Here is an 18,386-nt window from a genome sequence, read left to right on the forward strand (position 1 = left end):
TGCCTTCATCTACAGTGGGGAGAACAAGTATTTGATACACTGCCGATTTTGCAGGTTTTCCTACTTACAAAGCATGTAGAGGTCTGTAATTTTTATCATAGGTACACTTCAACTGTGAGAGACGGAATCTAAAACAAAAATCCATAAAATCACATTGTATGATTTTTAAGTAATTAATTTGCATTTTATTGAATGACATAAGTATTTGATACATCAGAAAAGCAGAACTTAATATTTGGTACAGAAACCTTTGTTTGCAATTACAGAGATCATACGTTTCCTGTAGTTCTTGACCAGGTTTGCACACACTGCAGCAGGGATTTTGGTCCACTCCTCCATACAGACCTTCTCCAGATCCTTCAGGTTTTGGGGCTGTCGCTGGGCAATACGGACTTTCCCTCCAAAGATGTTCTATTGGGTTCAGGTCTGGAGACTGGCTAGGCCACTCCAGGACCTCGAGATGCTTCTTACGGAGCCACTCCTTAGTTGCCCTGGCTGTGTGTTTTGGGTTGTTGTCATGCTGGAAGACCCAGCGATGACCCATCTTCAATGCTCTTACTGAGGGAAGGAGGTTGCTGGCCAAGATCTTGCGATACATGGCCCCATCCATCCTCCCCTCAATACAGTGCAGTTGTCCTGTTCCCTTGGCAGAAAAGCATCCCCAAAGAATGATGTTTCCACTTCCATGCTTCACGGTTGGGATGGTGTTCTTGGGGTTGTACTCATCCTTCTTCTTCCTCCAAACACAGCGAGTGGAGTTTAGACCAAAAAGCTCTATTTCTGTCTCATCAGACCACATGACCTTCTCCCATTCCTCCTCTGGATCATCCAGGTGGTCATTGGCAAACTTCAGACGGGCCTGGACATGCGCTGGCTTGAGCAGGGGAACTTGCGTGCGCTGCAGGATTTTAATCCATGACGGCGTAGTGTGTTACTAATGGTTTTCTTTGAGACTGTGGTCCCAGCTCTCTTCCGGTCATTGACCAGGTCCTGCCGTGTAGTTCTGGGCTGATCCCTCACGTTCCTCATGATCATTGATGCCCCATGAGGTGAGATCTTGCATGGGGCCCCAGACCGAGGGTGATTGACCGTCATCTTGAACTTCTTCCATTTTCTAATAATTGCGCCAAAAGTTGTTGCCTTCTCACCAAGCTGCTTGCCTATTGTCCTGTAGCCCATCCCAGCCTTGTGCAGGTCTACAATTTTATCCCTGATGTCATTACACAGCTCTCTGGTCTTGGCCATTGTGGAGAGGTTGGAGTCTGTTTGATTGAGTGTGTAGATAGGTGTCTTTTATACAGGTAACGAGTTCAAACAGGTGCAGTTAATACAGGTAATGAGTGGAGAACAGGAGGGCTTCTTAAAGAAAAACTAACAGGTCTGTGAGAGCTGGAATTCTTACTGGTTGGTAGGTTATCAAATACTTATGTCATGCAATAAAATGCAAATTATTTACTTAAAAATCATACAATGTGATTTTCTGGATTTTTGTTTTAGATTCCGTCTCTCACAGTTGAAGTGTACCTATGATAAACATTACAGACCTCTACATGCTTTGTAAGTAGGAAAACCTGCAAAATCGGCAGTGTATCAAATACTCCCCACTGTAAATACTCCCCACTGTACATATTTACCTCAAGTACCTATTGATCTGATAGTGGTACTCCATGTATATAGCTATTACCCCTGCACATTGATCTGGTACTCTCTGTATATAGCTATTACCCCTGCACATTGATCTGGTACTCTTTGTATATAGCTATTACCCCTGCACATTGATCTGGTACTCTCTGTATATAACTATTACCCTACACATTGATCTGGTACTCTCTGTATATAGCTATTGCCCTGCACATTGATCTGGTACTCTTTGTATATAGCTATTACCCCGGCACATTGATCTGGTACTCTCTGTATATAGCTATTACCCCTGCACATTGATCTGGTACTCTCTGTATATAGCTATTACCCCTGCACATTGATCTGGTACTCCCTGTATATAGCTATTACCCTGCACATTGATCCGGTACTCTCTGTATATAGCTATTACCCTGCACATTGATCTGGTACTGGTACTCCCTGTATATAGCTATTACTCCTGCCACATTGATCTGGTTCTCCCTGTATATAGCTATTACCCTGCACATTGATCTGGTTCTCCCTGTATATAGCTATTACCCCTGCACATTGATCTGGTTCTCCCTGTATATAACTATTACCCCTGCACATTGATCTGGTTCTCCCTGTATATAACTATTACCATGCCCATTGATCTGGTACTCTCTGTATATAGCTATTACCCCTGCACATTGATCTGGTTCTCCCTGTATATAACTATTACCCCTGCACATTGATCTGGTACTCCCTGTATATAACTATTACCCCTGCACATTGATCTGGTACTCCCTGTTTATAGCTCCATTCTTGTGTTATGAAATAATAGAAATGTAAAACTGCATTTTTGGTTAAGGGCTTGTACGTAAGAATTTCACAGTAAAGTCTACACCTGTTGTATTCGGCGCATGTGACAAGTACAATTTGACTTGATTCGATTTTTGTGTGTGTGCAGGTCCATCATGACAGACCTGTACTACCTCAGCCAGGCTGACGGAGTCGGAGACTGGAGAGTGAAGGAGGCCAGGGACCTGTCTAACCTGGTGCAGAACAGGATCACGTACCTACAGGTATACACACACACACACACACACACACAAACATTTGCATTCACGCACACACACAAATGCACACACCGAGGTATGCGTGCATACACTCTTAAGGTTCTTCGGCTGTCCCCATAGGATAACCCTTTGAAGAACCATTTTTGGTTGCAGATGTAAACCTTTTGGGTTCCATGTAAAGCCCTTTCTACAGAGGGTTCTTTATTACTTTATTACTGTACAGTATTGTATTATACTGCATTATATGGACTGGAATTATGCACTTCATTCAAACCCCCATAAAGCTGAGAGAACATGTGATTCTGGTGCTATAAGGGCACAAGGCGAGACCCAAATTCAGACACAGGAGGCAGATGGTTGAGCTCCGATATTTATTATAACAAGAGGGGTCGGCAAAAGTCAGGTCGGGTACAGGCGAGAGTTCATAAACCAGGTCAGAGTCCAAACAGTACAAGACGATAGGCAGGCTCGAGGTCATGACAGGCAGGGGTTCAGTAACCAGGTCAGAGTCCAGACAGTACAAGACGATAGGCAGGCTCGAGGTCAGGGGCAGGCAGAGTGGTCAGGCAGGCGGGCTCAGAGTCAGGACAGGCAGGGGTTCAGTAACCAGGTCAGAGTCCAGACAGTACAAGACGATAGGCAGGCTCGAGGTCAGGGGCAGGCAGAGTGGTCAGGCAGGCGGGCTCAGAGTCATGACAGGCAGGGGTTCAGTAACCAGGTCAGAGTCCAGACAGTACAAGACGATAGGCAGGCTCGAGGTCAGGGGCAGGCAGAGTGGTCAGGCAGGCGGGCTCAGAGTCAGGACAGGCAGAGTGGTCGGGGCAGGCAGAGTGGTCAGGCAGGCGGGCTCAGAGTCAGGACAGGCAAGGGTCAAAACCAGGAGGGCGAGCAGAGAGAGACTGGGAAACGCAGGAGCCGAGACACAAAAACGCTGGTTGACTTGACAAACAAGACGAACCGGCACAGAGTTACAGATAACACAGGGATAAATACACCGGGGAAATTAAGCGACTCCTGGAGGGGGTGGAGACGAGCACAAGGACAGGTGAAACAGATCAGGGCGTGACAGGTGCAGCACATGCGGCCTACAAATGTACAAGTATAGGCTAGCGAATTTGATTTTAAATGTTAAATAATATAGGACTAGAATTAGGTGCAGATGGCTTTCACTTCTCTTCACTAAGATCGAATGGTTATAGTCTGAATAAATAACTGCCATAGCCTACAACCATCACATGTTCACCCTGCTTTCAAACTACCCGTGAGTTGTATTGGCTGCTGTATTTAACATTCAGAAAACAAAAACAATGTCCAGCAAGACTTCAAAATCTAAGGAGCGTTTTGTAAGGAGATAGGCCAGCGGAGCACAGGTGCCTGCCTATTGCGCAAGAGACAGAGGCTAGTTAGAAGCTTATAATGCATAACCCATCGTTCATTAGATAAATATAAGGCTAATACAGCATCACATGTACAGTCGTGGCCAAAAGTTGAGAGAATGACACAAATATTAATTTCCACAAAGTTTGCTGCTTCAGTGTCTTTAGATATTTTTGTCAGATGTTACTATGGAATACTGAAGCATAATTACAAGCATTTCATAAGTGTCAAAGGCTTTTATTGACAGTTACATGAAGTTGATGCAAAGAGTCAATATTTGCAGTGTTGACCCTTCTTTTTCAAGACCTCTGCAATCCGCCCTGGCATGCTGTCAATTACCTTCTGGGCCACATCCTGACTGATGGCAGCCCATTCTTGCATAATCAATGCTTGGAGTTTATCAGAATTTGTGTGTTTTTGTTTGTCCAATCTTGAGGATTGACCACAAGTTCTCAATGGGATTAAGGTCTGGGGAGTTTCCTGGCCATGGACCCAAAATATCAATGTTTTGTTCCCCGAGCCACTTAGTTATCACTTCTGCCTTATGGCAAGGTGCTCCATCATGCTGGAAAAGGCATTGCTCATCACCAAACTGTTGCTGGATGGTTGGGAGAAGTTGTTCTCGGAGGATGTGTTGGTACCATTCTTTATTCATGGCTGTGTTCTTAGGCACAATTGTGAGTGAGCCCACTCCCTTGATTGAGAAGCAATCCCACACATGAATGGTCTCAGGATGCTTTACTGTTGGCATGACACAGGACTGACGGTAGCGCTCACCTTGTCTTCTCCGGACAAGCTTTTTTCCAGATGCCCCAAACAATCGGAAAGGGGATGTCACGCCTTGACCTTAGAAAATCCTTATTATTCTCTATGTTTGGTTAGGTCAGGGTGTGACTCGGGTGGGAAAATCAATGTTTTCTATTTCTTTGTGTTTTTGGCTGAGTATGGTTCCCAATCCAAGGCAGCTGTCTATCGTTGTCTCTGATTGGGGATCATACATAAGTTGTAATTTTCCTTTTGGGTTTTGTGGGATCTTGTTTTCTGTATAGTTTATTTGCGTTACAGAACTGTGCGCTTTCGTTTTTGTCGTTGTTTTTTTTGCTTTTGGTGTCATCAATAAAAAGAACGATGTACGCTTACCACGCTGCACCTTGGTCCAGTCATTCCACAAACGAGAGCCGTAACAGGGGATTCATCAGAGAAAATTACTTTACCACAGTCCTCAGTAGTCCAATCCCTGTACCTTTTGCAGAATATCAGTCTGTCCCTGATGTTTTTCCTGGAGAGAAGTGGCTTCCTTGCTGCCCATCTTGACACCAGGCCATCCTCCAAAAGCCTTCGCTTCACTGTGCGTGATAATGCACTCACACCTACCTGCTGCCATTCCTGAGCAAGCTCTGTACTGGTGGTGCCCCGATCCCGCAGCGGAATCAACTTTAGGAGACGGTCCTGGCGCTTACTGGACTTTCTTGGGCGCCCTGAAGCCTTCACAACAATTGAACCTCTCTCCTTGAAGATCTTGATGATGTGATAAATGGTTGATTTAGGTGCAATCTTCCTGGCAGCAATATCCTTGCCTGTGAAGCCCTTTTTGTGCAAAGCGATGATGTCGGCACGTATTTCCTTGCAGGTAACCATGATTGACAGAGGAACAACAATGATTCCAAGCACCACCCTCCTTTTGAAGCTTCCAGTCTGTTATTCGAACTCAATCAGCATGACAGAGTGATCTCCAGCCTTGTCCTCATCAACACTCACACCTGTGTTAACGAGAAAATCACTGACATTATGTCAGCTGGTCCTTTTGTGGCAGGGCTTAAATGTAGTGGAAATGTTTTTGGGGGATTCAGTTCATTTGCATGGCAAAGATGGACTTTACAATTAATCTCAATTCTGATTCTGATTACTCTTCATAACACTCTGGAGTATATGCAATTTGCCATCATACAAACTGAGGCAGCAGACTTTGTGAAAATTCATATTTGTCTCATTCTCAAAACTTTTGGCCACGACGGTATTACCTGAAAGAGGTAGGCTAGGACATCTCTCTCTCTATATATATAGTCATTAAAACTCGTTTATCTAAAATTCTGACTTCAACTGTACTTATAGTCAGAAGTTTACATAAACACGTTTTAATGTCTCCAACCTAAGTGTTTCAACCACTCCACAAATTTCTTCTTAACAAACTATAGTTTTGGCAAGTCGGTTAGGACATCTACTTGGTGCATGACAAGTCAGGCAGATTATTTCACTTATAATTCACTGTATCACAATTCCAGTGGGTCAGAAGATTACATAAACTAAGTTGACTGTGCCATAAACTATGTCATGGCTTTAGAAACATCTGGTAGGCTAATTGACATCATTTTGAGTCAATTGGAGGTGTACCTGTGGATGTATTTCAAGGCCTACCTTCAAACTCAGTGCCTCTTTGCTTGACATCACGGGGAAATCAAAAGAAATCAGCCAGGACCTCAGCAAATTGTAGACCTCCACAAGTCTGGTTCATCCTTGGGAGCAATTTCCAAATGCCTAAAGGTACCACGTTTATCTGTACAAACAATAGTACGCAAGTATAAACACCATGGGACCACGCAGCCGTCATACCGCTCAGGAAGGAGACACGTTCTGTCTCCTAGAGATGAACGTACTTTGGTGCGAAAAGTGCAAATCAATCACAGAACAACAGCAAAGAAAAGTATCTATATCTCTTTATATATCTATAAATGTCCTCTGGTCTGATGAAACAAAAATGGAACTGTTTGGCCATAATGACCATCGTTATGTTTGGAAGAAAAAGGGGGAGGCTTGCAAGCCGAAGAACACTGTCCCAACCGTGAAGCACATTTAACATTCTTAAAATAAAGTGGTGATCCTAACTGACCTAAGACAGGGAATTTTTACTAGGATTAAATGTCAGGAATTGTGAAACACTGAATTTAAATGTATTTGGCTAAGGTGTATGTAAAGTTCCGTCTTCAACTCTATATATATATATAAATCTTGAACAGGATTATCTATTTTGCAGTTTGGATGGAATTGATGAGAGAGAGGAAGACCGCTCAGCGTGCTCCGATTTAAAGCATCGTTATTCGAGTGATCGGCTGTTTCAAAACTCTCCAGCTGCAATAAAAAAAATACCTCTTTACAATAAAAAAATGAATGTGAGCCGCAAAAGCCAGATGGAGAGGGGTAAATTAGACACTCATTCAGTCCTTATATTAGTGTAGCACAGGCTATGCTGCAGCAAATGTAGGCCTACCTGTCACAAGGAAAACCCTGTACCATGATGAGATGATAGGTCTACATGCATTGTGAACTGCACTCCGTACTGAGATGGTCTGTCTCCACCATGAGCGTGGAGACAGACGCTGAGAGAAGGCTATAGAGAAGCTATATTTAGACATTGCATATCATTTATCAGTTCCATTTCACGTCATGCTGTTGATATAAATTATTTATTACAATTGACTGGTTTCTCGCAGTTATTTATCCTGTGAAAAGGGAGTGGTTTTGGGCAGTAACTCTCTGTAAATCTAACCAGGTTCCCACCATTCAAACCTATCTGCTAGTGTTAGCTTCTGCATAAGTAGGCCTGCTAGCCTCCACCTGCGATGGCGTTTCATCAATCTTAGGTAATTTGTCACGAGCGTGATCAGATAAGTTTTAATGTCGCGTGCACAAGTAGTGAAATGCCTTTCTTGCCAGCTCTAAACCCAACAATGCAGATAACAATAAAAACATAGTACTAAAAATAACATAAGGCAGAACAAATACATAAAAATAAAATGACAACGAGAAGTAAGCTATATACTGGGTCAGTTCCAATACCATATTTACAATGTGTGTGTGTTAATCCTGAGAATGTGCATAGACACTGCAAATATAAAATATAAGGGTCAACTCAGATAGTCCGTGTAGCTATTTAGTTAGCTATTTAGCAGCGTTATGGCTTGGGGATAGAAGCTGTTCAGGAACCAGTTGGTGTCAGATTTGATTCAGCGGTACCAGCTGCCATGCGGAAGCAGTGAGAAGAGCCTGGGTGGCTGGAATCTTTAACGATTTTCCTGGACTTCCTTACACACTGCCTGTTATGGAGGTCCTGGATGGCTGGGAGCTCGGCGCCAGTTGTGAACTGGGCTGTCCACACCACGCTCTGTAGCGCCATGCGATCTAGGGCGATGCTGTTGCCATAACAAGCAGTGATGCAGCCAGTCAAGATGCTCTCAATGGTGAAGCTGTATAACATTTTGAAGATTTAAGGGGTCAATGACAAACCTTGTTCAACCTCCTGATGGGGAAGAGGCGCTGTCACGCCTTCTTCACGACTGTGCATGTGTGCGTGGACCATTTTAAGTCCTTAAAGGTTTGGACACTGAGGAACTTGAAGCTCTAAGTCTGCTCTACTGCCTCGTCGATGTGGATAGCGGCGTACTAGTCCCCTCATTTCCTGTAGTCTACGATCAGCTCCTTGTTGTTGTCCCAGGAACCAGACTACCAGGTCACTGATCTCGTGGGCTGTCTCATCATCGTCGGTGATCAGGCCCACCAACATTGTGTTGTCAGCTAACTTGATGTTAGTGTTGGAGTTGTGCGTGGCCATGTAGTTTTGGGTGAAGAGGTAGTACAGGAAGGGACTAAACACACATCCCTGTGGGGCCCCCGTGTTGGTGGTCATCGTGGCTGAGGTGATGTTGCCGACCTTCACCACTTAGGGTTGGCCTGTCAGGAAGTTCAAGATCGTGTTGCAGAGGGAAGTGTTCAGTCCTAGGGTCCTAAGCTTAGTAACAAGCTTGGAGGGGACAATGGTGTTGATCACTGTGCTGTAGTCTAGTAACAGCATTCTGGGCGGGGTCGAGACCCAGGGCTTAATAACGAGTTTGGAGGGTACTATGGTGTTAAATGCTGAGCTGTAATCGATGAACAGCATTCTTACATAGGTATTCCTCTTGTCCAGATGGGTTAGGGGTTAAGATGGGTTAAGATCTTAGCTAACTGTATTACCAAGATATGTGATCACATCTTTTACAGGGATATTACATAGAGTTTAAGTCACATCTTTTCAACGCAAATAATTCACATTTCCTAATATTCAGAGATACACCTGATACATGTGTGAAGGCATTAATACACTCAATAGCTTCCCTGACTTCATTATGATCTTTTAAAAAATGGTGGTGTCGTCAGCCAATTGTGAACATTTCTATCTCTTTGTCTTGTTTCTGAATAACCCTAAAACCATCCTTATTTATATGAAGTGCCATAACTTGTGTGACCAATAAAATTAAGAAAGGTGCAATTGGGCATCCTTGTTTAATTCCACGTCTAATGTCGAATCTTTGTGAAGTTCCATGGGATAATTTAACAGAGATGTTACTATTATTGTAAAGTGTCTTAATTACACTTTGAAAATATTGACCAAGAGTCTCAAAAATAAAATAATGTTCAACTGTATCAAATGCCTTGTAAAAGTCTACAAATAAAATAAAGCTATCTTCCATAATATGCTCATTGTAGTCTATCAAGTCCAATACTAGTCGAATATTATTACATATATGTCTGCCCTTCATAAAACCATACTGGGTATCATCAATGATTTGATCAAGACCTTTTTTAAGTCTTTCTGCAAAGATAGATGCAAGTAGCTTTCCATCATTGTTTATTAATGTGATTGGTCTCCAATTTTCTAACATCATAGAATCTTTGTTTGGTTTGGTATTACAGAAATTAGGCCTTGTGTCAAAGAAACAGGCAGGACCCCTAAATCAATTGCCTCCTTAAAAACATAAATTCAATAATATCCTCCTGGAAATATGTATAGAATTCACTGATAATGCCATCATTCCCTGGAGATGTGTTCTCTTTTAACTTGATACATGATACATTTTTTTATTTTGTTGATAGAAATAATTTAATCACAAGACTTTCGGAAGTCTTCATTTATGACAGTCAATTATTGACTGTCTGGACATGTCCTTGTTACTCCAGGTGAAGTCCTTTTATCAGGATATTTAGATCTCCAAACATCGACTAATCCAAGACCAAGACATAGATTATTAAACTCAGGATTAACTGGATCTGTTAGGAGGGGGTAATCTGTCAATCATCACATTAGATACAGAATTAAAATCTCCACCTAAGATAATTTTGATATCCTGAAATATCCTGAAATACACCTATAACTATTAATTTCTTCTTCAAATTCTTGAAATAATATCCTGTTGTTTTGTTTGTTGTTGGATGCATAAATATCCCCTAATAAAAACATTTCACTGTTGAAATGTACTATTAAAATTAACCAACGTCCAGAGTGATGAGTCTTACTACTGATGACCTTCCCTTTAAATGCACCTCTTAAAACTGCTACACCTGCAGAGTGGTTGTTGCCATATGATAACCAGATATCGCTACCCCATTGATTTGTCCAAAAAGATAGATCGGAACAACAAGCATGAGTCTCTTGTAAAAAGTAAAAGTCTGCATTAAACCGTTTGCATTACAGGAAAATAGCCTTACGTTTGAGTAAATTACGAATACCCCTGACATTATTTGAACAAAGAGATAAAGACATAAACTTCAACCAACAAACTTGTTATGCTAATATAAGCTTTTCCTAAGGATATGTAACTCAAAAGGATTTCCATCCCATTATTAACCTTTCCAATAAAAAAATATTGGTCATAAATTTACCAAAGTATTCTTACTCCCACAAGGGGGAGACATTTTGTAGACTTTACAATAAGCAGTTATTCACCTATAGTTAGTGTTTAGTTTACCAGTTCTCAGGTCAGCCTTTTCTCATTCAAGTGTTTGTGTACATTTTTATAATAAAAAGCTGCTTTTCACCTTGGCCTGACAGTTCTGTCCGAGTTAGACTCTTGCTCTCACTCGAATGTTCTGATTTGGCCGCATTTCTTTCCCATCGATGATCACTCGATAAAAAATGCAGTTTTCCCTGCCTTTCAAGCTGCAGCCACCATCGGCCACAGTTTCTCTCTTGTCACTTTGTCTGCTGAGGTCAGATCCTCCGTGAACCTCAATTTTTGCTTGATGGGGAATTCACAATTCTTCGCTCGCCTCCAAAGAAGATCCCGTGTAGATCTGTTGGTGAACCGGATGATGGTTGTCCTCAGTCTCTGTTCTTGATCCTTAAGACTTCCCAAACGATGTCTACATTTTCCTGAAGTTTGGCTTTGGAAATGACAGCTCCACAGATGTCAACAACTCTGCATTTGATGTCCTCACCCGCCTGCTCTGGAATTCCACGGAGCCTCAGGTTCCACCTGCACTGGTATCTCTCCGCCTCATTCACCTTTTGCTCGAGTTCAGCCACCTTTAATTTTCCTGGCAGATAATTTCCACTTTCTTCATGTCACTTTTGAGGGTTTTCACCTCTCCAAAGATAAAGTCAACAAACTTTTTAATGTCCTCTATTGTTATTGTATTCTCCCTAACCATGACCTCCAAGCCATTTGCCCTTTCATCTATCTTTGCTGTCAAAAACATTACAATATTGTTTTGCATCTCAAGAAGTGATATACCCTCTTGGCTTCATCTTTTCCCCTGGGGCTTGACTGGAGTGCCGGGGTCGTAAGGTAAAGGCCTGAGCTGGGGACTGGAGGGGCGCAAGTTATGAGCATTGTTGTCCGTACTCACCACATTTTCAACACCCATTGCAGTATTTCCCCCCACAGTTAAATTCTGAAGAGGAGTACCCAAAATCATACTATCTTTTGTGGTTAATTGTCCATCTGACGATCTCTCCATTTCTTTCCTTTTGGTTTTGGTCGTGGCAGGTTCCATGTACGTTCGACAAGCTAGTTTTTGAGCTAGCTAGTTTATCAGGCTATCTAGTGTTATCGGAGAACTTAGTTTTAGAGGTGAATAACTTGCAGAAAGTAATCAATTACTTTGGTAAATAAACTAAACCATATTCATACAGGGTTTTATGACCGTAGAAATAATCCAATGGTCATAATTGGGTAAGGAAATCCAATAATTCCTTCAGCTACCAAAACAAATTATCTGCACTGACCGCCATCTTGCGCGCCATCTCGCTAGCAAGCTATATGTCTTAAGCTAAAGTGTACTGTTAGCTAGCTAGCTAACGTTAGCTGGCTGGCTCCCTAGCTGACGTTATTATGTTTCCCAGAGCCGTGTGCTGTTCTAGTTAGAGCCTAATGTTAGCTAGCTAACATTGAACATGATTGGTTAGCTCCCAGCACTGTGCCATTGTTGTCATTGTTTATTGTTTAACTAGCTAACGTTGGCTTACTCGTTAGCTAACGTTACGTGACGTATGTACAACACCCGTTGAATATGGCTGGTGTAAGTGAACGTCTGCAAAAAAGCATAATGAAATTGTTGCCAGCAGAGCTGGTTAGGCTGTTTTCATGTTATCATGTTATATTTTCATGTGGAGAGTGTGAACGATGTTGAATGGGTTTGCACAAAGAAGAGCTCTTCACTAGAGAGCAAAACATTCAAAGGTGATTTTCTCAAAAGTGAGTTTACAAGTTGATCAACTTTCAAAGCAGAATTACTTTCCCATTGTCCCTCAAATGCAGTGTATGTTATACCATTTTGTAGCTCCGAGTCTCTACTTCTATATAATGTAAAAAACACAATTTCTAATTTTGCTACAAAAGACCGAATCCAGGTGTTGAGTAACATTTTACATTGACATTTCAGTAATTCAGCAGACACTCTTATCCAGAGTGACTTAAAGTTTGTGCATTCATCTTAAGATAGCTAGGTAGGACAATCACATACCTCAGGCATAGTAAGTACACTTTTCCTTAATGAAGTAGTTATCATCAAAGTCACAGCTGGAAGGGGGAGTTAAGTGCAGGTGTTGGTTCAGGAAAGTATTTAAAAATATATATTATTATTATCTTTGGGGGGGGGGGGGGGGGGGGGGGGGGTCGAGGGGGAGTTTTTAAAATACGCTTTTAAGAGGTAGGGTTTCAGGTACTTTCGGAAGATGTGCAGGCAGTCTGCTGTCCTAGCTTCAGGGGAAGGCCATTGGTGTGCCAAGACAGGGAAGAGCTTGGGCTGAATGGGAACTGCCCTGCCGTAGGGATGGAATGGCAAAGAGACCCGAGGTGGCAGGACGAAGAGCTCAGGTTGGGATGTTAGGGTTTGAGCATAGCTTGAATGTAGGGAGGGGCAGTTCCTCTTGCTGCTCCGTAGGCACTACAGAAGGTAGTGAGTACGGCCCAGTGCATCACTGGAGCCAAACTCCCTGCCATCCAAGACCTTTATACCAGGCGGTGTCAGAGGAAAGCCCTAAAAATTGTCAGACTCCAGGCACCCAAGTCATCGACTGTTCTCTCTGCTACCACATGGCAAGTCCAGTTTATTATCTATCTTGTTGCCAAGTCACCCTTTCTCTCTGCATTGCTGGGGCCTGTAAGTAATCATTTCACTGTTAGTCTACACCTGTTGTTTACGAAGCATGTGACGAATAAAATTGGATTTGATTAGATTCATACCCCCACCGCCATACCCCCAGGAGTCCCCCCTCAGCCATCCTACCTTTCCCAGTTTGGGTGCAGCAGGTCTGAGGTGGGGCTGTGCGTTGCTGGGCCTTGCAGCATTAATGAGCCTTGGTGTTTGATGAAGACAGCCAGAATGAGTGTGGCTTGATGGAGACGCCATGGCTAACAGCTGCTGTCACCATAGCTGAGGGATCAAACAGCTCCACCGGCCGCCATCCCTAATTCATTACTCACACACAAACTTCAGAGCCGCGCACGCACACACCCAGTACCCCCTCCAATGTCAGCCTTCTACTTTTTTTTACAGTGCCTCATCAGTTCTGAACCAGCTGAGTATAGGTCATGCAGTAGATTAGTCTCTGTCTCTCTCTCTCCCTGTCTCTCTCTCTCCCTGTCTCTCTCTCTCTCTCCCTGTCTCTCTCTCTCTCTCCCTGTCTCTCTCTCTCTCTCCCTGTCTCTCTCTCTCTCTCCCTCTTCCTGTCTCTCTCTCTCTCTTCCTGTCTCTCTCACTCTCTCCCTGTCTCTCTCTCTCTCTGTCTCTCTCTCTCTCTCTCTCCCTGTCTCTCTCTCTCTCTCTCTCTCTCCCTGTATGTCCCCATCTCTCTCCTTCACTCACTGTGAACACACACACACATTTTCAATCTACTGTATTTCAGTCTAGTACGGCTTGTGAAGGACTACTTAAACTATAGTAGTAAGTGGGAGCCTTTTTTGTATTCCACCTGCCCTATAATTACCATTAAACTCTGTCTGCTAGCACTTCTGTATTGCATTAACCTATCATTTTAAAAGGAACCAAAGTAGTTAAGAGCTTGTACTCTTATGGTTGTTTGTCGTTGTCATTTAACGCCATGCTCTGAAAGAGGCGCTCTGGGGCTCGCTGGTGTAAAGCTGCCTTTCAAGTCTTTGTTGTCGAGACTCGAGACAACACACCAGATTATTAGCATGTATATCAACTGTAATTGTTATACCTATGGGGCCAATGCGGATAATACAGGAGCAAAATTTCACAAATACACACATGCATGCAGGCACACATACACACTCACACATACGCATGTGCACGCACAAAAACAGATTCCTCAAAGTGGCTTGTTTGTTCCTTGTGTTGTTCACGTTATTATTGAACGTCGGCGCTAGTACGTTTTGAACATTAAGGAACGTTAGCTCTCCTCTAGGTTTTAAACAGACAAGCATTGTGATATGTTAGCGCTTGCCAGATGCCATTTTAGCCTTGAGAACCGCCAAGCATATACAGCTTTGACAACCTAATGAGTGAAATATTCGCATCGCAGCTCAAACTTATATTTAAGAGTTTGTTCAGGTGAAGACTCTGGAGCTGACTGGCGACGACATTTGGTGAAGATGCCGGTTCGACAAACAATGACTTATTACTCCTCGGCCTGAAATCCTAGAATAAAACGAACATGATCTGTAACTGTCTCTTTTATACGTGGACATGATTGGTGAAAGGGATGAACATGGCATTGCTAGCTGGCTTCTGACTTATTCATCCTACTTTACTAACAACTGGCAAACTATCAGGCAGCTTTAGATGCGAGAGGGAAAACGAATAGATAGCTATATTTGCTAAGCTATCCCTCTGATTGAGAAAGTTGATAAAAAATGCCATTAGCTTGCTAGCTAGATTGAAACTGCTGGGGGGAAATTTAGATAATGTTACCTAACTCTCACCACCAGTCTGAGTTCACCACCTTAGCTAGCTAAGTGGACTGTAGATAGATTTCCAGAAAATAACAACTATATATTTGCTAGCTATAATGCTGACTATTGTGAACACTTGTTGTCAAACTACTTTGTTCCCCTGACTGTTTATTGATGCCCTGGTGACTGAAGAAGTGGACAAGAAAAATGCCCCTCTTGATTTCACCGCAAATAGGCAGTTGTTTTGGTATAATTTGGCTGAATAGGCTCGTGCACATTTACATTACTGTTTCATTAGTTAACTTAATTACTGACTGACTAGGATCATTCTTATTCACGTTTTAGGTATTGTTGAATTAGAAAGCAGCATGCAGACATAACAGGGCTCGTATACACAAAGCATCTCAGAAGAGAACTGATTTTAGGATCAGTTTTGCTTTTTATATCACAATGAATGATTACATTGACAAGGGGGAACTAATCCTACATCTTTTTCCAACTCTGAAGACGCTTTGTGAATACGGGCCCGGGAAGAAAGCTGTTGCCCAATACCTTGCACAGCTGTCTTACATCACAGGACCCTAGAGGTATTTTTTATTTTTTATTTATTTCACCTTTATTTAACGAGGTAGGCAAATTGAGAACACGTTCTCATTTACAATTGCGACCTGGCCAAGATAAAGCAAAGCAGTTCGACACATACAACAACACATAGTTACACATGGAGTAAAACAAACATACAGTCAATAATACAGTGAAAAATAAGTCTATATACAATATGAGCAAGTGAGGTGAGATAAGGGAGGTGAAGGCAAACAAAATATATATATAAATAAATAAAAATATAAAAAGGCCATGGTGGCGAAGTAAATACAATATAGCAAGTAAAAAAAAAAAACTGGAATGGTTGGTTTGCAGTGGAAGAAGGTGCAAAGTAGAGATAGAAATAATGGGGTGCAAAGGAGCAAAATAAATAAATACAGTAGGTAAAGAGGTAGTTGTTTGGGCTAAATTATAGATGGGCTATGTACAGGTGCAGTAATCTATGAGCTGCTCTGACAGCTGGTGCTTAAAGCTAGTGAGGGAGATAAGTGTTTCCAGTTTCAGAGATTTTTGTAGTTCGTTCCAGTCATTGGCAGCAGAGAACTGGAAGGAGAGGCGGCCAAAGGAAGAATTGGTTTTGGGGGTGACCAGAGAGATATACCTGCTGGAGCGCGTGCTACGGGTGGCCGTTGCTATGGTGACCAGCGAGCTGAGATAGGGGGGGACTTTACCTAGCAGGGTCTTGTAGATGACCTGGAGCCACTGGGTTTGGCGACGAGTGTGAAGCGAGGGTCAGCCAACGAGAGCGTACAGGTCGCAGTGGTGGGTAGTATATGGGGCTTTGGTGACAAAACGGATGGCACTGTGATAGACTGCATCCAATTTATTGAGTAGGGTTTTGGAGGCTATTTTGTAAATGACATCACCGAAGTCGAGGATTGGTAGGATGGTCAGTTTTACAAGGGTATGTTTGGCAGCATGAGTGAAGGATGCTTTGTTGCGGAATAGGAAGCCAATTCTAGATTTAACTTTGGATTGGAGATGTTTGATGTGAGTCTGGAAGGAGAGTTTACAGTCTAACCAGACACCTAGGTATTTGTAGTTGTCCACATATTCTAAGTCAGAGCCGTCCAGAGTAGTGATGTTGGACAGGCGGGCAGGTGCAGGCAGCGATCGGTTTAAGAGCATGCATTTAGTTTTACTTGTATTTAAGAGCAATTGGAGGCCACGGAAGGAAAGTTGTATGGCATTGAAGCTCGCCTGGAGGGTTGTTAACACAGTGTCAAAAGAAGGGCCAGAACTATACAGAATAGTGTCGTCTGCGTAGAGGTGGATCAGAGACTCACCAGCAGCAAGAGCGACATCATTGATGTATACAGAGAAGAGAGACGGTCCAAGAATTGAACCCTGTGGCACCCCCATAGAGACTGCCAGAGGTCCGGACAACAGACCCTCCGATTTGACACACTGAACTCGATCAGAGAAGTAGTTGGTGAACCAGGTGAGGCAATCATTAGAGAAACCAAGGCTGTCGAGTCTGCCGATGAGGATGTGGTGATTGACAGAGTCAAAAGCCTTGGCCAGGTCAATGAATATGGCTGCACAGTACTGTTTTCTATCGATAGCGGTTAAGATATCGTTTATGACCTTGAGCGTGGCTGAGGTGCACCCATGACCAGCTCTGGTATGGTGGGATTCGAGATGGTCGGTTATCTGTTTGTTGACTTGGCTTTCGAAGACCTTAGAAAGGCAGGGTAGGATAGATATAGGTCTGTAGCAGTTTGGGTCTAGAGTGTCTCCCCCTTTGAAGAGGGGGATAACCGCAGCTGCTTTCCAATCTTTGGGAATCTCAGACGACACGAAAGAGAGGTTGAAAAGGCTGGTAATAGGGGTGGCAACAATTTCAGCAGATAGTTTTAGAAAGAAAGGGTACAGATTATCTAGCCCGGCTGATTTGTAAGGGTCCAGATTTTGCAGCTCTTTCAGAACATCAGCTGACTGTATTTGGGAGAATAAGAAATGGGGAAGGCTTGGGCGAGTAGCAGAGGGGAGGGCAGTGCTGTTGACCGGGGTAGGGGTAGCCAGGTGGAAAGCATGGCCAGCCGTAGAAAAATGCTTATTGAAATTCTCAATTATAGTGGATTTGTCGGTGGTGACAGTGTTTCCTATCTTCAGTGCAGTTGGAAGCTGGGAGGAGGTGTTCTTATTCTCCATGGACTTTACAGTGTCCCAGAACTTTTTTGAGTTTGTGTTGCAGGAAGCAAATTTCTGCTTGAAAAAGCTAGCCTTGGCTTTTCTAACTGCCTGTGTATACTGGTTTCTAGCTTCCCTGAAAAGTTGCATATCACGGGGGCTGTTCGATGCTAATGCAGAACGCCATAGGATGTTTTTCTGTTGGTTAAGGGCAGTCAGGTCAGGAGAGAACCAAGGGCTATATCTGTTCCTGGTTCTAAATTTCTTGAATGGGGCATGCTTATTCAAGATGGTAAGGAAGGCATTTTTTAAAAATATCCAGGCATCCTCTACTGACGGGATGAGATCAATATCCTTCCAGGATACCTCGGGCAGGTCGATTAGAAAGGCCTGCTCGCTGAAGTGTTTCAGGGAGCGTTTGACAGTG

At 43.0% G+C, this 18,386-nt stretch overlaps 1 protein-coding gene across 3 annotated transcripts in view; it reads left to right on the forward strand.

The window, feature by feature from the left end:
* LOC129825459 (alpha-(1,6)-fucosyltransferase-like) overlaps nucleotides 1-18,386 on the forward strand; it is a 199,194-nt gene that overhangs the window by 158,023 nt on the left and 22,785 nt on the right. For all 3 annotated transcript variants that reach the window (XM_055885570.1, XM_055885571.1, XM_055885572.1), the window contains one exon: nucleotides 2,570-2,684. In XM_055885570.1, coding sequence (XP_055741545.1) covers nucleotides 2,570-2,684 — 115 coding nt within the window. The remainder of the gene's footprint in view (nucleotides 1-2,569; nucleotides 2,685-18,386) is intronic.

Source organism: Salvelinus fontinalis, chromosome 27 (genome assembly GCF_029448725.1).
Source record: "Salvelinus fontinalis isolate EN_2023a chromosome 27, ASM2944872v1, whole genome shotgun sequence".
NCBI lineage: Eukaryota > Metazoa > Chordata > Actinopteri > Salmoniformes > Salmonidae > Salvelinus > Salvelinus fontinalis.